Below are 22237 nucleotides of genomic sequence, written 5' to 3'. Positions count from 1 at the left end.
TTATCCTCAATGATTTTATGACAAATTTAAACTTGGTTTTCACTTTACCCAACCTAAAATTAAGATACATTCAAACCTACACACTATCAAAAGAGGGGAAATAAGTTCTGAAAGTCCATCGACAAAAAGTCAAGTGTCAGATTAGAATCTAGCATGGTTTTCATCAAAATATAAATATATAATCATTTATAAATATTAATAGTATGCTTGTAAATATTAAAGTCAGCATATTAAGCAAGCACCCTTACATGCCAATTCAATAGTGCAATCGTCAACAAAAAAACATACAATCAGTTCTTCAAATTAAATACCTCAAGTCTCTATAATGAATTGAAGTCACATTTAAATTTAAACTTACTAATTCATAACAGATAGTGATTAATTAAGGTGGTGAAAAGACATTTTTATCCATCTCAACTAAGTGAAACACAAAGCTAATCCTCTTTGGAAAGTCCCTTGAGAAGATCCTTTGCATGAAGCCCAACACCATTTGCTTCAACCCTTTTCATCACCCTCAGCCTCTTGCATGATTCTGCAAACATCCTACATAAATTCAACACAAATTAATTTTATAAGTATTTTATTATAGAATCAACAATGACACGACATTAGTACAAATGAAAATAATTGATTAGTCCTCGATTGACTCTGCAGCAAAGACATGCGATGATGATTTATTAGAAAAAAGGTTAAATAATAAATTTTCGACAGATTCTAATGTTAGAGAAAGTGGTGGTCCAAACAGTCCTACAATAATCATAAGCAATGATGTTTGTATTGACTTGGAAATGTAGTTGCACAAATTTGATCTCTCAATTTTAAATACATACTGTACTTTCATAAATTTGATGCTCATATTTTTATTTTATTGGAAATTCATATAAATAATTGTACTCCCCTAATACTATGTTATAGTCATATATACAAAGTTTAATAGATAGAAAAATAAATATAAAAATTGAAAATAGTGAAATAAATAGGTAAGAAGGACATACTCCCATGGAACATCTCCAAGAAGCATCCAGTCCCCATCTTTGTCCTCATAGATGGGAACAAATTCATAATTTTCTTCGTCCTCCTTCAATGCTTCCCCTATTCACAATTCAAATCAAATTCAATTATTTAGTTTCTAGAAATTTAAATTTAATTTCCAGACAATATGAAATTATACGTTGTCTATTGTGTTTTAAAGGCGTGCACATTGCACACCACATAAACCCTAAATGTACGTGTGGGACCGCGCATGTCACAGATCAATTAACTTGTCCGAAATTGTCCGAGTGAACTGATCCAAGACAATTAAGTATCAGACTCTATTTAGTTTTTCAAACAAGATTTGTAATACTCGGATGGAATTGGTCCGAGACAATTAAATATCAGACTCTATCTATTTTATCGAACAAGATTTATAAGACTCGGTCTCTCATCTAAATCATCAAATGAAACATGAATAAAGGGAGATGCTACTAGCAATGCCTATCACACGACTATAGTAGTCATAAATTAGTGCATGTACTTTCTCCGACAATAGCTAGACATAATTGAATGATATTAATTTATTTCTCTTCCTCCTATCTTTTCATCTTCATGTTTGTTTGCATCCTTCGTGTCACAAGTTGATTCTTTTGACTCTAAATTCATAATTTTTCTTCTCAAATACTATGTCTCTACTTTTCTTTTAAAACTCACACCCTCTAATACTCTCATAGTCTACAACCAATGACAACATACATACATTTCAATATAAAATGGCCAAAGTGGAAACAACAATTAAAATAACATTAGTTCAAGTTGAATAGTACGCAAGAGAGAGTAAAAAAGTAGAAGAGAAATAAGTGGTATGTCATATTACTATAAATAGAAAGAACTTTTTTTTAGAGAAAATCATAGATAGTTCAAATTTATTTTTATAGTTACTCGAGAAATTAGAAGTACTAACATTTACAATTCTATAGATGATGGAAACAAAAAAAATAAAAGCAGTGCAAATAAAGGGTAAAAATGGATATATTAATTCTCAAATAATATCCTAACGCATATAAAATCTTAAACTATCCGATCTATCCCAAACCAATTATCTTTATATAAGTATACTTAGTTTTTTAGCCCATAATGATCTCGTACTTTATTTATTATAATCAGAGTAAATATTTTTTCAATAGCAACCAAAAAATTTAAGATAAAATAAATATATATACGTCCGTCAATTATACATAAAATGTCCTATTTCGACATGTTATTACTGTTTATATTACCCTAAATTTAAATCAGTGCAATCATGACCATTCATAATATTAGGCCCACGTATCGTGTAGTCACAATCTATGGCTATGATGAAATATTTACAATTTAATAATACATACTTAACTAATAAATCAATGTTTAGAACCAAATTCATCAAAATTGCATTTTCGTATAAGAAAAAGAAAAAAGCCTATATAAATTTAATATAGTTCGTTGATCCCCTAAGTTGTAACCATTTCACAAAATCAAGACAAAATCAAACTACTAAGTACAATATATGAAAAAGAAAGATTAAATACGATCACGAATCAATTCCCAACTGCATGAATCATGATCAAACACTACCAAAATTAAAAAAAAAATTAATTTAAACAAGTGAAATGAAACTCACCAATTCCAAAACAGCCAAACAAATCTTCAAGAGCCCTAACAAGCTCAGAATAGCCTTTGTGCATGGTCAAATCAACCTTCCTAAGAAAAGGAGCTCCATCCATGCTAACCTTCACATACATTTTCCCCTCATTGAAGCTGTTCTTGCGCCGGAACACCGCCACCGGGGGCCACCCCACCACCTGATTCTTGCACACCGCCGCCCTATCCTCACACCCATCAAACTCCTCATAAACCCTCTTCTTCTCATTCTTGGTATCCACTTCCCCTCCGGGGAGCCCGAGCCGCAGCTCCGTCTCGAGTCCTCCGCCGCTTTTCTCCATTTTCCGGTGAATTAAGGTAAAGGGTTTTTTTTTGGGGGTTGTTGGTTTAGTATTTGGTGAAAAATATGTTAGTTCTTATACATGCAAGAAGAGACGACAGTGCCAGGTCAAAGGAGGATTAGTGGTCGGTCACATGAGAAACAATGGTGGGGAATTGTTTGTTTCCAAAATTACCAAAATGGGCCGGCAAGATTAAAGTTTGGAGTTGGACAGATCGGACGGTTCATGATGCATCGTGGCTTGGGAGGGCTTGTTCGTGGCCGTTGATTGCGGGTCATGGGAAACATTGCATGTGATGGGCTTAATTGTGGTGGGTTGACAAAATAAATGGAAAATAGGGAATTGTATGGTTTACTTATTACTATGTGTAATGGAGTGGGTAAATAGTGTAGCCATTTTTTAGCCTTGCTCTATTTCAATTTTGTTGTTTTCTATGTATTCTTGACCTGGTAACGCTTCTCTTGTAGTTTAAGTCGTATATTTTTTTATGGATTGTTGTCTTGGTTTCGGATCTTGGGCATTGTGTTGGTTCTAATCATATGTGCCCATTGCCACTTTGAAAACTATTCTATTTATACGATGCTCGATAAACCATAATAGATGGTTTAATTAGCTTTTCTTCATGATTATGTGCTTGTACACTAAAGATGTAATTTGAGAAGTATTTGGATGTTATTTTTTAGATAAATTTCTCTGTATTTTAAAATGTATTTATCATAGTGCTAAGTGATGTCATTTTTGCTATTTTTCAAATAGAGGGAGGAGTAATTGAAATTCATACCAAATTAAGTCACTAGCCTTTTAAAGAGGTGAATAATAAGTGGTACACCAAACTACTGAAATTTTTACACTATTTTGAGTCGTGCATTTAATAATTTGTTTTGGGGAAGGAATCAATTTAACAATTGAAGCATAAAACGTGAAAATGAGATGAACAAATTAAGACAACGTTTTAAGACATATGTGGAGCATTGAGATGTTGATAGTGTGTCTGTTGATATAACGCGGTTTCACCTTATTAATCAATTGTAACTTCAGTCGTTCACATTGAGTTGTAAAAGACGTGTTCCTACACAACTACGCCTTTATTTTTTGTCTGCTCTTTTGCTTCCAACCCCACTACTACTCTACTCCCACCACTAATTTGGATTATTAGTAGTAATTTTGTGTTTTTGGATGATTTAGTTAGTTGGTTGTGTGAGTATGTTTTTATTCAAAGATCATTAATCAAATCAATGGCAAATCTAGGTATAATTAAATGGCTTGAGAAAACTCCATCAAATTCGAGCTTTATAATTGACCCTAACTGCACGGAAGGGGAAGGGCAGCTTGCTCCAAGTGGGATTGAATTCCGTTTCTTTGTCCATCATCCAATTGTCACCCGCCGCTACATTGCCTTTGCGTTTTGACGCCTGCAATGACTTTCCTCAGTGTATCTGACTCCATGAGTTTTGTTTTTGGTGGATTATATTTAACTTTTTACATATTTTGTTACATGATAATTTGTTCAAGGATAAAAAGGAAGCATGCGCATATCTCGAAACAACATCGTGGTGAAGTAAACCATATCCCACATCGGATAATGGACAAGATTTGCAAGCATATATATAAGGGCTTCCCCAACTCCATTAGTATGAGGCCTTTTCGGGAGTAACCCAAGAGCAAAACCTTGAGGACTTTGCCCAAAGCGGACAATATCATACTAATGTGGAGTTCGGGTGCGCACCACTGATTCCCAACAGTGGTATCAGAGCCATGGTTCAGGGCTGGGCCTGCGTGGCTCGGGGTTCGGTGGATTGCGCTTGCAAGTTCTCCAATGTCTCTGCATGAGCTCGATCAAGACCTGTGGTGACCTGTATATCATACTAATGTGGAGTTCGGGTGCGCACCACTGATTCCCAACAGTGGTATCAGAGCCATGGTTCAGGGCTGGGCCTGCGTGGCTCGGGGTTCGGTGGATTGCGCTTGCAAGTTCTCCAATGTCTCTGCATGAGCTCGATCAAGACCTGTGGTGACCTGTAACATGTGTGGTCGACATGTGGTCTCAACTCCATTAGTATGAGGCCTTTTGGGAAGTACCCCAAGAGCAAAACCGTGAGGACTTTGCTCAAAGCGGACAATATCATACTAATGTGGAGTTCGGGTGTGCACCACCGATTCCCAATAAACATTTTTAGACAGACAGCATATATGCGCATTAATTAATCTTTTATATGTTTGTGAACTCCAAGATAATGATATTATTAACTAGCAAATTACACAGTCAAGAAAGCTGGGTGAGATCGGATCCAAGATTATGTCTTTGTACACACCATCACTTTACCTTTGGCCATTAACTTTTACCCCTTTTGGCTTTTCTTCCCTGTCCAGGCCATTTATTTTATATTAACATATGGAGTATATGATAAATATGATTTAATATTCTACACTACTAGTATAGGGTTTATTAACCATGTTTAAAATGACTTTATATATCATGTAATGTGAAGTGTTATGCCAATTCGCATCTTTGGCTGATTTTGTTGGAAAATGCAGCCGATATTTGACAAATTAAATGACAACGTTGAATGAATTGGAGTCGACGATCAACTTGATGTAGATATAGAGGAAGAATCTATAGATAATGAAACAATTCAATGACAAAAACTAACCGGATATCAAGTGTCAAATAAAATGTGAAATAATTAATTGGCAATTATAAGTAATTAAAAACACATTTACAAAGTGTTAGTAGCAACAAAATTTGTGGTCTTGTTCCCTTCTTTGTCTGCCCTTGTTTTGCACATAGTGCAGACATGATGGGAAGCTATATCATGCTTGGTTGTTAACATTTAGACATCCATACTTTCTTTCAAAAGATATGCCCCAAGAATCTAATTTTTTCTATTACCAAACCATAAAATAATTTTGATATCCTAATAAATCAAGTCTAATTGTTTGGTCATATGGTTTTAAAGATTCTTCTTGGGCAAGACCCTCCAAAATATGCACACGATCATGGCCACATTGCAAACTAGTTTAGTTGGTTGAATTTGAATCATTATTAATTATTGCTCTTCTTTATACTATAGTTTACTAGCTAGTACTATATGTGAATATTATCCATTTAATTTTTACAATCATCGATACTATTCCCCTTTGGTCAATTTGATACTCATGAATTGAGAAATATGTAAGATCTAATTTTCATTAAACTTGTAAATATTTATTAAATTCATTGAATTTTCATGTCTGATCATAGCCATAAACCATCTAGAAAAATGAAGTCCACTCATAGACATATATGTCCCCTCATTAATCCCCATGAAATTTAGAACTCAGAAGTCTCTATCATTGACAAAAGAATGCATATGCACCACATTTTTGGTTGATACATGTGAAGATTTGTGATTCTTCAAGAATATATGAATCTGATTTCAAAACCTACATTCTTCTATATATTTTCTCTATTAATGGAGAGTGGAGCACATGAACATGCAAGCAATGGAATCCAAGTAAGCTATGTGGATAAAAATAGTCCATAAATTTTATATCATGGGCTCCTCATTTATGTTTTGTGTCAACACAAATGGAGGAAAAGTGGCAAAAATTCACATAAGCTCACAGATTTAGGGGATATTTTTACATATAATCAAATTTTTAGGTGTCCCATGTAAAACTCAGTGTGACAAAATATTAGTAATTTATTTTTTGACTATAAATACCAACAATAAATTATACTATTGTGTTGAGTCTATTGACCCACCACAATATCAACAATAAACAATTCTGACATCTAGAAGATTGTATACAATTTTTGAAACTTCTCCATTTGAAAGTTTGAAACCAATATTTGCAGCTGCCTTGTTGACTAGTTGTTGTCCATTATTTTGAGGCAATTGAAAATTTGAATTCAGGACTGAAGAAAGAGATTTTCAATATAACAACGAAACGGTTGAGTATTAAAACTGTCTGCCAACGATAAATGAAATTATATATACTAGGAAAAAAAATGTTTCATGAGAATGCAATACCGTCTTCACAAGAAATATTAATGCAGGTATAAAAAAAAATCAGTTACAAAAATGCACAAAATGAAGCATGAATTAATCATGTCCGTTAATCTGCATAAATGTACAGTTAAGATTAGTTCTTAGTTGATTTTCACAACAATTTTTTTATTTGAACTCTTTCTGTATATATTTATAAATATGAGGATTGAGGTCAATTAAATTCAGGGCTCAAATATTTTGCTTGACATAATAAAGTCAAATCACAATTAGTTAGCTACTATTATTGGATTGAAACGTAGTGCATATTTGCGAAGTAAAATCAGCCTCCATTTTCGCATATTTAAAACGAGAACATGGCAATTAATACAATAAATCAAAATTAAGAGAAATAATCTACAAATATTAAAAAGAGTTGACGCTTTTAAATACGATAGCCGTTGAAAGCCCCATACATATATGTCCATGTTGTAATCAAAATCCAAGAAATTATCCAAAAATATGAAATCTTCGAGCATTGGATATGCAATTGGCATAGTGATTACTCTATTGTTTCTTTTTAGTGCATTGCTACCAAGATTGTGTTAAAGAGACATGTCCCCATAAACCATCAAGCTGCGATCCTTATTGCAGTCGCTTATGCGGTGACGCTGCTACTCGTGGCTGCAACATTGGTGGCCGGAACCTACCTTCGCGGCGATATTATGGAATAAGTGGATGATTCATGTAAGGAAACATGAGATGTTTTGAAACAAATTTTGTCAAACCCTAATTATAAAAAACTTGCCATTTCATCTCTTTTTATGTTTTTTTCTAATCTCTAATTTGGGAAAAAGAAGTAATGGAAATTAAATCAAAATTAACTCATAATCCAAATTCCAATCAGTTCAGTCAAGCATAAAGATATTTAAGTAGTTAAGACAGACCAAATGCATGTTAAATTTTTATTTTTATATTAATTCTTGTTGATACTGTTAATACTTATGTTATGTGCACTTAATTGGTCAACCAATAATCAACCTATTAAGACACTAATTTTCTAACGATGCCTCTACATTTTCTGTAACCTAAATCTACCCTAACTATATATATACACCGCTACACATTATTTCTAAATCAACCAAAAAAAGTGAGTAAAATGAAATTGTGGAGATTCGGATTTGTGGTTGCAACGGCGATGGTGCTGATTTTTGCTGCGGAGGCACTCGACGACGGTTTAGGTAGTTGCTACGCTGGTTGCACGGACGTTTGTACCGATCCTTTGATTAAGTGTTACGAAGACTGTGCTCGCCAATGTTCACCGCCGCGTCCGCCTCCCCTTACCGGTGGTGAAAGGCTGACGGATTAATTGAAACCTCTATATATGTTTTTAGTAGCATTAAAACCAAGGAATCTATCTTTCGTGTGTGTGTGTGTTTGTGTTTATTTTCCTTTTCTTTTCATTATGAATTGGAGATGAAATGAAGATTTGGATTTATAAAACTTTTAGTTGACATGAATGCATACATAATATATTGATAAAAGGAAGAAGTAATCTAGTTTTATAAAAGTTTATTTCAATAATTTGAATTACGCATCACAAGTAGTGATGCACATATATATAAACCTATTTTTCAAAGGAAAAGTAAACATAAATTTTACTATAGGTCATATATATTAGGATACGGGGTCCAATACGAGACATTTGGTTTCAGATATTAACTACTCTACCGCTAAGCAGCATCATCGTTCAGTTTATACTATTCTGATATCTAGGTACTGGTTCTTGGCGGCTGGACAAAAATAATTTGCATCTTCAACAGAGCAACAATAACACCCAATTCTTGAGGATTTCATGTTTAGTTATTATTTTATAATTATCAGAAGAGTTCAGATATAATAGAATGATGATTATATAAGGAACGATATAGAGTTCTATAAGTATTATAATGAGTATGCAGTACTAATAATATTCCTCATTTGATTAAGAATATACTCCATCCGTCCTAAGGTAATTGAGTCGTATTCTTTTTATATTGTCCCAAGTTAGTTGAATCATTTTTTTTATTTGTCAAAACCTTTGCTTCCCTGTCATACTTTATTCCCTTTTTTTTTATATAGTACTTTAACATTTAACACATCAATTTCTTAAATTCCATTCCCCAAATAAATGATATAATAGCTATATGAATTATGAATTTAATACATAATTATGAAATGCCAATTTGATTTGATGCGATTCGGATAGTATTTAGTACTAGTAATTAATTAGGGCACAAAAGTCACATTGATATAATTAATTTATTGGAATCTCCGATAATCCAATTTTGCAAATGACGAAAATAATAATTCATCACAAAAATAATAACTTAGCCAAACATCCACTGCTACATTATTAGTTATTGAGAAGATGTATGCTAAACATTATTACATTACTTCTATGGCAGAGAATTGGCGGCGGCGGAGGACGACGGCGGCTGAGACTTGGCAACGGCGGCGGCGTGTTTGCTGTCACAATCATCTTTAACAACACAAATATTGACGCAATCGACTCCTGCAATTCCACAATCAACAATGCAACGTCTATAGCATTGCTCTTTAGTTTCGTTTCTTTCGACGATACCATGAATTGAAACAATCAACATGGCCATCATAAATACAACAAAAACAGATTTCATTTTTTATTTTCTTCTTTTGGAAAAACTAAATATATAAATAAAAATGTTTAGGTGTTGGATATTAGGTTGTGTAAGGCGAGATATATATAGTTGAAAAATATACTAATCCACTTTAGATTACTTTGAGATGACATACATAATCTTTTAAGTTTTAACTGCCTTTTTTTGGAATCGGCAAATAGCAATTATTCTGAAAATATCATTTTTTTCATTATTGCAAAAGAAAAAAGAAATATGGCAATAATTTTCTTATTTAACGAATAGTGAATTTTTTATATATTTTGTAAAGTGATCCTATATATGGCAATAATTTTTTTAGTATTATATCGAGGTTTGTTATATATATAGTTGATTTTATGATTTTATATATCCGATTATAAATTTTTACTAACTTCCCATCAACCCACATTTATGTTTAAAGATTACACTAATGTTATTAATACATTATAATTGCCATTAAAAGTACTTTGACCTATTTTAGCCATTTATTATGCAAATTAAAATAGCATACTTATAAATAAACATTTAGAAAAAAAGGAAAATTATTGCAGATAATCTCAAATTAAAAATACTTTTTGTAGTTTCTTTTTGAAAGAGTACATGAAATATCCTTGTTGAAATGTGTTTGATAGATAAAAAGGAATATTATTGCATATGGGATCACATTGAAATAAGTGCTCCCTCCGTCTCAACCTAAGTGAGACGTATTCCTTTTTGGTACGTCCCCATCTAAGTGAGACGTTTCCTTTTTTGGCAACAATCAACTCACTCATCTCTCCTACTTTATCATCTTATCTCTCCTACTTTATCTTCTCTCTTACTTTATTTTTTCTTTCTCTTTCTTACTTTATCATCTCTCTTACTTTTTTCTCTCTTTCTCTTTCTTACTTTACTCTCTCTCTTACTTTACCATTAATAATTTAATTCACCAATGACCACTACCTAAATTCTTGTGCCAAAATAGAAACATCTCGCTTAGGCCGAGACGAAGGGAATAGGAGATAAAAAGGAATATTATTGCAGATGGGATGACACTGACAATTTGTAGGATTGGAATGCCATATCTACCTTTTCCTAGTACTATAGGTGTGTTTGATTGGTAGATAGGAACATTTAGAGTGCATTTAATGACTCTATCTGGTGCTTGATCTGTCGGTTAAATTTTCTGTGCAGTCTACTCAATGGGCAATGACCCATTGAATTAAGGCCGAAAATGGTTGTTTTGTTATCATGAAAAATTCACGGATAATAATCTATGCAACACTATTTCAATCTTAAATTATCTGCAATTACTAATATAACCCTCAATTTTGGAAATATAGAAAAAATCCGAAGATAGTTTTGGAATTTCCTACTATAGTGTGACTTTAAATAACAAACCAAACATGTGTTATTAAGGACTATAAATAACATACCATCAATTCAAATATCACAAATAGAAATGAAAAATCAAGAAAAGATAAACTCCAATTCAAACACCACAAAATGATTGTGTTCTTATCTAAATAAAAGATAAACTCTAATTCAAACACCCCAAAATTTTTTGGTTGAACAGATTTTAAATTATCGACATAAACTATACTTCGTCACGTTATTTATTTAAACTTAGGATAATCGTCATTAACGTTACGAAATTAAGTCAAGTCCTGGTCAACACATAAGTTCGGGTTTGCCGTCACAATCATATTTGACTACACAATTTTTGACGCAATCGTCTCCTGCAATTCCACAATCATTAATGCAACGTCTATAACATTGCTCTCTAGTTTTGATTGTTACGACGATACCATGAACTAAAACAATCATCATCATCATCATCACCATGTGGCTGTTTAAGGCCACCCGCAACGCGTCACGCGGGTGGCTCGTAACCCGTCACGCCGGGACGACACGACGGCAAGACGCGTTGCAGCGTCCCGTCTCGTCCCTAGCCCGCCGAGACGGATGGCGAGTCGTCTCGCCACGCGCCCGCGCGACGTGGCGCGCTCCGGCGCCATGCGTGACTCCCACTCGCCGGCCCGCGAGTGGGCATCGTCACGCTGACGCAATAAATCATTTTTTTTAATTCAAATTTTAAAAAAAAAATCAAAAATCGGTAATATCACTGTTTTTCGACCATTTTTTCTTTTATATATATATATATATATATTTTATTTTTTTACTCTATAAATACTCATAATTCATCCTCATTTCACACACAAATACACATCTATTCTTTCCAAATCATCTCCATTTCCTCTTCAATTTTCATCTAACCTCTCATCACAAAATATCCGGCGACGGAAACTCTGGCGGTGGCGGCTCCGGCGGGTTTGACATCAATGTGTTCGGCGACTGGGGGCATGTACAAGTCCTGGGGTGGTGGTTCCGGTTCGTCGACGCCGGGCAGCCAGGGTTCGTCGACGCCGGGGGGTACCAACCACCCCATTTTGATGTGGATGCATACGCTCGTCCCTCCGCCCTGAGGTATTCGCAGGGATTATCCCAAATTCGGGAGGATATTCGGTTGAACCCACTTCGGAAGGAGGCCGAGGAGGTGGAGGAGGCCGAGGCGGTGGAAGCTCCAGGGCGGAGGCGGAGGCGGACGAGGAGGAGGAGGAGGAGGATTTAGGCCGACATCCGTACAGCCCCAAGGAAACGCTGGCCGTGTACAACGCCTGGATCAGCGTCTCGTACGATCTCATCGTCGGGAATCAACAATCCCAGAAGTGCTTCTAGGAAAAGGTCACCGAAGCCTACCACGAGATTAAGCCGAAGGGGTCCCGCCGCCGCACATTTAAGATGCTCCGCGCTCACTTTGACCGAGTCGACAGAGAGGTCAAAAAATTCTGCGCCATCTACAAGAGTGAAGCGGCTCATTACCAAAGCGGAGCCACGGGAGCCGGCATTCTGAGGTCGGCTTTGCGAGTCTTCTTCGACGACACCGCCAAACAATTCAAACATGTCGATGTTTGGGAGGTCGTCAAAGACGAGGAAAGGTGGGCCGGCGGTGTCCGGTAAAGCTCGGGCTCGACCTCGAAGCGCACGAAGTACACGGCGGGTGGCCAATACTCGTCTAGTGAGGGCGGTTCGGGCAGCGCCGCACAAGAGTTTGCCTCGCAGGAGGTTGATGGCACGACAGACGATGTCGGGTGGTCCTCCCGTGGGCGCTGTCGGCCGCAAGAGAGAAATGGGGCGAAGGCGGTTAGATGGAGGAGGGGTCGAGCCGAATCAAGCCAGGCGGGCTCAGGCTCGGGGGTACCCTCGAACTCCATAATGTCCATGTACATGACCGCCAGAATGGCGGACACTTCCCGCATGACGTCTCCCCAATACCAAGCCTATCTTGCCGGAATTGAGTTAATGGCAAGACAACTTGGTAATTCCGCCTCCAGGTGGCTTCAGTGCACCTCCACCTCCTTCGGGGGATGATTCGCCGGCGGAGTGATTTTTTTTATTTTCTATAAAATTGTATTTTAAATTATGTAATTTTTATTTTTTTTAGGATTTTAATTATGTGTTTTTTTTATTTTTTTAAATTTTAAGTTGTAATTTTATTTTATTTAATAAAGTGTGTTTTTTATTAATTGAATTTGTTGAAAATAAAAATAAAAAATGAAAATGAATGAATAGTAATTTAAGAGATGGTTAAGAGACAGATAAGAGATGAAGGGTTGCAGGTTCTGTCACTTAGTTAAGAGATGGAGTAAAAAGTACAGTGGAACCTAAGAATAGTAATTTAAGAGACGGTTAAGGGACGGATAAGAGACAGCGTTGCAGATGACCTAACAATACACCTGCAAGCCAATTTCTAACAAGACCACTCACAATAATTGAAATTTCAAAATTCACTCAATTTTAATGATTAAAAATCCACATGGTATGATATTCGAAAAACTGAATTTCTGGTATGAAGAAACATGAATGTGACAGGATTTAAGAATACAATATTATAGTCAGGATATTAATTCATCCAAGTGTGACAAAATTCTGCATACAATAGATGATGAGTAAACTCTATATAACACTACTATGTATCTACAATTCACAACGCCGCATGACAAGAGGTAAAATTACCATACAGAGACATGGAGAGAGTGATTAAAAAGAAACTAAACTAGAAAAAATAAACAAAATAGGAACTCCATAAGTCTAAAAGCAGTGTAATATGTAACAAAAATAATTGTGCTTATCTCACCACTTGTAGAAAGACACTTGGCCCCCTGATCGCCTCTTCCGGGCTGCCAATATAGATGCTGGGCATATGAGAATCGAATTTAGAGTCGAGCAAACAAGAGATCCAGACAAACCATGCAGATCTCTTAACATTTAAAAGAAGTTAAAAGAGTCTTACCACGAGAGAAACTGTATAACGGTGGAACCGTCTGTCTTCTCTGGTCTTAGTGACGAGGCGTAAGCACTGGATATAAGTAAAAGGGGAGAAGAAAATAAGGACCAGCCATTGAAAGAACTGCTTCGTAAGATGGTAGCATGACTAGCCAACCCACTAGAAACAAGACTTCATACATGTTTTGACAAGGCTAAGGCATCATGTACAATTGAAGCAGCATTTAAAGATGCTTTGAAGTCAACATAAATATGCGAATTGATTTGAAATTTCATATTTTTTCTAAAATATAGGGCAAAGGTCTAATCCAAGGAAAATTAGGAGGAAACTTGGACAATAATAATAGCTTCAAAATGTGGATCAACATCAGCTGAATTATAGATATCTATGTATAGAATCTGAGAAGATGCACCAAAAGCACATAATGAATTAGGTAGAGAGCTAAATGGAGGGACTACAAAAACTGGGCAACACAGCAAGTAGAAGAAATCAATTAATCACCAGCAAAAAAAAATTAGGAATATCACACCGGCCAAACCAATTGCTTTTAGGCTGACAGTTTTCCTTCATTATTCGTACCCCACTCTTCCTCGGCCTCATTTCCGTTAACAAGTACAGCACCATCAGTTGAGTCAGCATCCACCACAACAGGCTCTTCCTGGCCATCGTCACGCCCTTCTACAAGTTCGTCATGTTGTGTTTCTTGTGCTTCATGTCCATTCTGCTCAGCATACTTAATAAAATTAATTAAAAATATGAAAGAGAAATGTACATAGAATGAACGAGATAACACAAACATAAGTTCCAGAATGATAACACCATCAGATAGGCTTACTAGGACAATAATTCATCAATACCTCGTAATCCAAATCTTCTTCTTCTTCCATTTGCATGCTTCTAAAAGTTTCTACAAGACTTGCGGTTGATCTATCAACATTCTGCACATATTCAGATGCTGGAGGATATTTGCCCCTACAAAGAAATGGAAACAGATATGTTAGTACCATGGCTAACTAATTTGAACTGTAATATTTAATACGATTCTGCAATATTCAATGTGGAAAGCAGGCTGGACAAAAGACAAACATACAACTGATTGGTAATTTACATACATAAATATGCTTGGTCAAATAATAATGGCGCGCAAATTATCTAAACAGAAACACCTTGTCTCTGCAGCTTTGGCTTCAACAGCAAAAGCAATTTGCCAATCATCAAACATATTAGGATACTCTTCCGGATCAGCAAGAGACTCGGCAGCTTTCTGATTAATCTGCCAATAGCAATGGAACTAAAATTTAATAAAAAGAATACCGTAAAAGGCATTCAACCTTAGTTTTCTGTAGTTTCAATAGAATACATCTGTACAGTGTCCTAAAGCATGACTCCTACAGTTAAGAAAGTAGACATGAATAGTAGCAAGATGAGGACCTTGCTGAGGTCCTTTCTCCAAAGAGAAACAATCTCTGACACTTTACTTGGGAGGTATGACCGTGCCATCAATGCAGCCTCAGGTATCCGATTGCTGCAAAGGACTCACAAGTTATAACTTATAAGAGTTATTATAACTATACAGTAGACAAACTAGATGAAGTAACGAGAATACCTATCAATCAACAGCTGAAGGCAGTCCTCCAATTTACCCAACATAAATAAACAAAGGAATGAAACATTATTTTTCCCATGTTCTTTGGCAAGAGAAGCAAGTGCAGAAATTCCCTCAGCATTGCCTAAGGAGGAGTAGAGTAGCAACAAACCACTCATGTCATTTGCTTGCTTCAAGCACTCCTCTGCCATCTCCAACTGAACCACAATAAATAAGCATAAACTATTAGAAAGGAAGCCACGTCTGGACCAATCTAAGCATCCATACAAATCAGTTATCTGAAGCATGGATGAGGATAAATGTGCTATTTAGCACCCAAATTAAAATAATCTAGAAGGAATTGGCTAAAGGATTTAGCAGTTAGACATTAAGTCTTTTAACAAAAGCCATCATTTTAGCTTATAGACTTATAGTCAGGAGGCTACCATTCCAGTAGACAAGGCTAATTCACCCAATTGCTTCCACTTAGACTCGCTCTGTGCTACTGTTGCAATTTCCTGCAGTGAAAACCATAATTGGAGCACAATAAGAACAACATATTTAATCCAAAGACAAGAATTCAGAGTATACCACGAAGATATTCTTCCAGAGTAAGCAGCCACAACAAATTAAAAGTGTTGAGCAAAGAATTTTGAATATAGAAATCTCCCAAAAAAGAAAAGAAAAAGTTAACACCATTTACCTTAGCAATTGCTAGTTTTCCTAGTTGTATGGCCAACTCAAATCTATAATCAGGATCTGTAGCAACTTCAAGTGCGTCTTCTATCATACCTCGTGATTCCAAGAAACGAGCGACACTACATGGGGTATGATTTTTCATATTAATCAAATTAATAATGGATGCAGGAATATATGTGTCAGAATCAGATTGAATGTGAATATGTAGTGATAGTGAAAGCGAGCAAGTGAGCCAACCAGAAAGAGAGAGAAGGGGATTAGAACAGGGTATTAAGAAATTTTTCTCTTGCATTCAGAATCTTCACATTTAACTTTAGTAAGGAACTAAAATCAGTTATTCAGCAGTCAAGAAAAGCCAATCTACGAATGTTAAATCTGACGTATATACATTAACAGATATAGACTTCATAGTTTAGAAAGCTCAATAAATCCAAGGTGTTCTTTTTATGTGTACAAATGAGTGATTGTATCATAAATGGAAGGACTTCAGAGAAAGCCAGAGCAAAAGAAAACCAAATTGATGTGCACAATTAGTTTATTAAATAAGTTGATATTCGACTCCTCAATTTTGAGATAAAGCAGGATTATTTTCATTGATGCTGCACATGGATATTAATTTCAATAGCAAGTTGACTTAGTTTATCATGAATATTTATTTTGGAGAAATCTAAGTAACTAACTAAGATGTTTTGATATTAACAAACCTGTCGAGATGTTCCTTTGGAATTGATGGTAAGACCTCATTTGCCCTTTCCAAGTCACCACGCATTACAAGAGTCTTGTATTCAATCAAGCTGAGTAGCAATGTGTATCCAATAACACTGCAAGATACATATAAAGGTCATTTTTGGGGAGAACTAAAATTAAACAAGAAGAGCCCCTTCCCCTCACATCAAGAAGAAAGAGGTGACTAATAATTTCTTTACTAGGTAAAGATTGTACAAACTATTCATTTCTAGTAGTCAAAATAAACTTCACAGGCAATGTTTCCTAGAGAAATCATGAATAACTCACTTAAATTCTTTGTCAAGGAGATAAACACGACTTTGATTAGCAAGATACCCAAGCAGGTACATTGGTCGGTCTAAATGAAACATTGTTGTCACCTAAAACATCACATAACACAACATTTCTATCATACATCCTGGAAATAACATTTTACAAAAAATAAAATTTATGATAAAAGTACATATGGTCATGTAAGTCCTACCTCACCGACCACGCAGTAATTGAGTCTCCAGGAAGAGTTATTGTAAATAAAACAATCCCCAACCCAAAGTCCAGTTCGTAATCTTTCATTAATTTCGTAAACAAGCTCAAAAGCATCTTCAACGCCTTGTTCATCTACTGATCTTCCACTATCTAGATGAGCAGAAACAACATCACGCTGCAACATATAAAGGCCGATTCAATTACAAACACTCCCCCAAATGGAACCCTGGCGTACATTCATGAGATATAGTATGAATACACGCCTTACGTTGTATTTAAGTATGTAGAATGATGTATCACTGGCAATGGTCACCAAATCACCGCTGTCAGCCCAGTAGAGATTCTGGAATATATCACCAAGAAACAGATTAAAAAACATAACCTATATGGCTGAAACAGTAAGATTCATACCACATATCTTAATCTGCAATTTTCTTACTTTAACAGTGACATCGATTCTCCGTATCATCCTGCAATCAGCCCAATCATAGAAACAAATAAAATCATTTGAACACATTGCCAATAAATTGCCCCCATATATATGCTCGGCAGAAAAAGTGGGCCGGATGCTTTTCTTCTCCTGAAACAAAACCACTGAATCGTCATTCTAATAGAGTAATAGTCAAATGATGAACTACAAACTCAATATAGATTGCTGACAAGTTTTATTTATGAACACTACACAAATGTTAATCTATTTCCTTTTTAAGAAGAACCAGTAACCGTACAGCATATTTGTGTAAATGCAATGTAGCAATACTAGAAACAGAACTGGAATAAACTGAATGCAGACTTAAGAAAGCACATTGACAAAGCAAGATAGTAAAACTGTCGTCTAGTTTGAAGTTTATATCCTACTAGAACAGAAATGATAATACAAAAAGGACTTTAAAAAGCGACCTGGAAATTTTTGGAGAAAATCTTAATCTTAGATGTGCTTTCTCTAACAGCATATTCTCCTTCAGTTGACCAAACAAATTCCAATGCCGAGCCAAATGATCTGTTTCTCCATGCCAAAGCTGTGTATATTATGTATTCACCATCTCCACATACAACAACAAACCTACCATTGGGATTGTGCTTTAAGCTCTGTCAGATAAGAAACGAGGAGATAGGAAAAGTTAATAATATGACAACCTAGAAAGTCAACAAGTGAGCTCGCTTATTTCAGCTAAATGCATCAAGAATCTAATACTAAATAATCAAAATATTCACAGTTTTAATACACTAAATGTCCTCTAAAAATACGCAATGAGAATTATATTCAGTATTTTAATTGTACGTGAGGTGTTATTTTTTAAAAAAATAGGAAAAAAGATGGAAGAAGTGGATGCAGAAAAGATAACCATCCATATTCTTATACACAATAAGACTTAAGATACTTAAAGCAACATGTTCAAATAAGTAGAAAAATACCTGTGGATAAAGATCACAATTTCCCAGTTCCTTAACTGCCAAGGGTAGTCTCTCTCCATCAGCAACCTGAGATGAGTTCATCACAGAACTGCATATGGCTTTTAATTCTGGAGTTAATTTGAAGAAAACTCCATACCTCATTATCTGCCCCAACAGCCTTGATGTTGACAGTCTGAATTTCATTATGCTTGGCCCAAATTATTTTCCCTCCATTGTCCATACTAGCAACAGGTACCTCACGACCAAGCTTTACCATGATCGTGCCTTCATCATAACCGATTACGACCCTGAGCATTGAGTGATTCAGATGTGCCATCCAAATAAAAGAGGCAGACACATGCAAACAATTTAGTTCTTTGGAGAATTCTCCATAGTTCAAAACCAAGTAAGCTAACTTGATCAGAATCCTCTGGTAAAACCAATGCACTTCATGTCGTAAGTTTCTTCAGCAATAAGGTTCAAAAATAAAGTGTACAGTTACACATATTACTTTTCCTAGAAACAACTTTTAAATTTAAAGTCAAGATAGTGAAACAATATGAAAAGTTAGGACTTTCAGAAATAAAACCATCATAGATAGGTAATGGGGCTGGGAGGTACCTTCTTGAACCTTTAATGTAGCCAACTGCCCAAACTCTTTCAAGGCCATAATTCAATGTGTTTTCAAGTCTGCAAAATGATTAAAAAAAAAAAGTGAGACATCTCATCCACAGAATATGGAAAGAGAAAAATGGGACACGGCTTCCACAATAGTTACTGAATATATACAACAGAGAGGGATGTGTAACATATTCTAAAGGAACAATTGAACAAATACGGAAAGTGTAAGTATATAACACTCTTTGGCACACAGGTCACCTGTAAGTGGTTGCATGCCAAATGCGGACAGTACCATCCTCAGAACCAGTTACGATAATGGGAAGTTCAGGATGGAAGCAAACTGCAGACACATTGTGTGTGTGGCCTTCTAATGTCTGCACACAGCTCTTTGTCTGGTAATCCCACACCTATTTGCAAGTTTTACAGATATTTTAAGATTATTGTATCTGAGCTTCACTCTCCAAAAGGCTAAAGGCAGAACAAGAGATACCTTAGCAGTGTGATCATCAGAACCAGTAATGAGATATGGTTTATCACCACCCGTGAAATAATCAACACAATTGACTCCTTTCAGGTGAGCATCCAAGGTAAAGTTTGGATCAGGAGAGCCAAGATTCCAGATCTATGAAAGCAATGTTGCAAGCTTATGCAATGTCAAGTGAACAGGATAAAAAAAGAAAAAAAATTATCAGTGGGTGATTCCATCCATACCTTAATAGTGCGGTCAAGTGAAGCACTGGCAAAAGTATTGGTATCTTTTGGATTAAAAGTCACTTGCATAATATAGTGAGAATGGCCCTCAAAAATTTGAGTGCACAGCCATCCCTTCTCCCAGTCCCAAAGCTTTATTAGCATATCATCAGAGGATGACAGCACGTAGGGAAGAGTGGGATGAACAGCCACACACCTGATATAATCTGTATGTGCCTCAAACACTGTTACCTTATCCATTGTATTGTAATTGTACACGCGAATGAACATATCATCAGCACCAGCAACAACCCACTGCTTTCGTGCGATAAATTTTGCCGATCTAACTGCAAGATGATGTGGAAGGAACTAATATAAACATATTTCTCATCATGTTAAATATTCTAGTCTCCAAGAAATTCAAAAATTGATTTTAATCAAGTACCTGGTAAATCTGTAGCCTCAAAAGATTTAACCATTATCTGTAGAAGCAGAATTAAGTTTCAGAATATAAGTTTAGAGTGTGAATAAGAGATTATTTCAAAGCTAGTTACAGAAGTGTAAAGGAACTTAACATCCCTTTTCAAATAATTCTTCCTGATAATGCACGTCTTTGTTATCATATTAGTATAATGTAAGCATGTTGATGTTGATTAGGTTCACTGTTCTAAGAGAAACTAACCCCTTAAAGTCAAATTTTGTATCTTTGGTAAGGCAAGTTGTGGACAAAATCTACCCCACATGCAAACACATACACCAGGAAAGCATAGGCCCGGGAGTTAGGTTTCATATGACACAACAATAAGGAGCAGCTCTTTTTAACAATCTGAAAATTTTAGACAGCAGAAATAGAGTCACCCCATTATTAGCATGCAGTAAACTGACAAGTCTATAAAACTAATTCTTCGAATGGGTTGGAGATGCATGCAATCTGACAAGTTGTTTAAACTCTACAACCTATATTATTCTGGAGTTGACAAAGAAGACCAATCATTGAATGGTATATCATTACATCATTTGTGCATCCCATACCTGAGTCTGGTAATTCCAAATACAAACAGTCCCTGAATACAAACTTGCCAATATCCTGTAAAAACACAAGAAACATGATTTGTTACAATTTAGGGGTGACCAATGTGGAGAGCTGAAGAAATAGATCAGTGTAATTCATCCCTTATATAAGCAAGTCAACGTATAATCTATCTCAGAAACACAAACAGCTCTAACATTGCTTGGATGCAGTAAACTGACAAGTATAACAATACCTCAAAGTTGATTAACAAAGTAACAGCAGGGAACATGATTTGTACGTGTTGATATCTTAAATTTATTACTAGAAAAAAGCTGTTGGAGTGTTTAATTGATTCAGTTGTTGTCTCAACCATAAGTCCAGAACTAACAATTCCTCTTCCATAAAAAACTAACCTTTCATAAGGAATTATATTATCCATATTGCAAATTAAGATGCAAACGCAACTACTATAACGCTTTAGTTGATTGCGCAGGAACATACCATGGCTCTGTTGGATGCAGATCCACTGATTTTACTCTTTCTGATCGTTGTACGAGTTTCCTCTGATGAATTAATTAGAAGGAAATATATAAAAAAAAAGTCAGCCAAACACTCTTTAAAAATCAAAATCACTCGCACAATTATAATTGAAACGGCATTGGTACCTTGATTTCCAATCTGAGCGGCTGCACCAAATTCCAGAGGAAGAGGACGAAAACAACAAAAAAATGAGTCAGTAAACAATAACATTACCTCAGATCTTTACCAAACCGAAAATAAATCCCCACAAATTGCCATGTGGAGTCTCATTCCCGGAATTACAAGCACGATCAATTGGAAAACAAGTTAACTAGCATCAATTCGAAAAGGATGGCAGATCTGGCGGACAAGTGGCTAATGCGAATAACAATAGAATTCAGATAGTAGCAGAGAAAATCACCATTTTCACAGAATCTGTTGACAATTGGGAAAGCCTTGGGATCGGAGAGTAAGATCTGCGAAGAGTGAGTGAGTCCAGGAACAAGCAGTTGGATACTGAGATCAAGAGAGAGAAAATGCGCGTATTACTACTGTTAGAGGTCTTCGGCTGTGA

General features: G+C 35.7%; 2 protein-coding genes across 8 annotated transcripts; both read right to left on the bottom strand.

The window, feature by feature from the left end:
• Nucleotides 1-230: 230 nt before the first annotated feature.
• LOC121798272 (auxin-induced protein 22C-like) lies at nucleotides 231-3027 on the bottom strand. The gene is made up of 3 exons (XM_042197189.1): nucleotides 2636-3027; nucleotides 996-1092; nucleotides 231-543 (listed from the first exon to the last, which is right to left on the bottom strand). Exons 1-3 carry the CDS (start codon nucleotides 2955-2957, stop codon nucleotides 435-437), a joined length of 528 nt encoding a protein of 175 aa, XP_042053123.1. The 5' UTR covers nucleotides 2958-3027; the 3' UTR covers nucleotides 231-434.
• Nucleotides 3028-13517: 10490 nt separating this feature from the next.
• LOC121797926 (coatomer subunit beta'-1-like) lies at nucleotides 13518-22232 on the bottom strand. 7 transcript variants are annotated; one of them, XR_006049989.1, is made up of 26 exons: nucleotides 22085-22231; nucleotides 21810-21830; nucleotides 21646-21707; nucleotides 21165-21219; nucleotides 20578-20614; nucleotides 20154-20479; nucleotides 19933-20064; nucleotides 19701-19849; nucleotides 19443-19511; nucleotides 18979-19129; nucleotides 18843-18908; nucleotides 18327-18515; nucleotides 17866-18006; nucleotides 17695-17769; nucleotides 17425-17601; nucleotides 17229-17320; nucleotides 16919-17035; nucleotides 16219-16333; nucleotides 15962-16033; nucleotides 15537-15733; nucleotides 15362-15455; nucleotides 15097-15203; nucleotides 14788-14902; nucleotides 14432-14663; nucleotides 13937-14002; nucleotides 13518-13838 (listed from the first exon to the last, which is right to left on the bottom strand). XR_006049989.1 is itself a non-coding variant. In XM_042196708.1 (26 exons), exons 1-25 carry the CDS (start codon nucleotides 22085-22087, stop codon nucleotides 13983-13985), a joined length of 2736 nt encoding a protein of 911 aa, XP_042052642.1. In that variant the 5' UTR covers nucleotides 22088-22232; the 3' UTR covers nucleotides 13518-13823; nucleotides 13937-13982. The 7 variants fall into 7 exon arrangements, 2 of the variants coding, with proteins under 2 accessions (XP_042052642.1, XP_042052641.1); XR_006049990.1 differs by having other exon boundaries at nucleotides 13518-13823; XR_006049988.1 differs by having other exon boundaries at nucleotides 14460-14663.
• Nucleotides 22233-22237: the final 5 nt, after the last annotated feature.

This window comes from Salvia splendens, chromosome 4, assembly GCF_004379255.2.
Source record: "Salvia splendens isolate huo1 chromosome 4, SspV2, whole genome shotgun sequence".
Classification (NCBI taxonomy): domain Eukaryota; kingdom Viridiplantae; phylum Streptophyta; class Magnoliopsida; order Lamiales; family Lamiaceae; genus Salvia; species Salvia splendens.
This window is presented reverse-complemented; position numbering and strand designations above follow the sequence as displayed.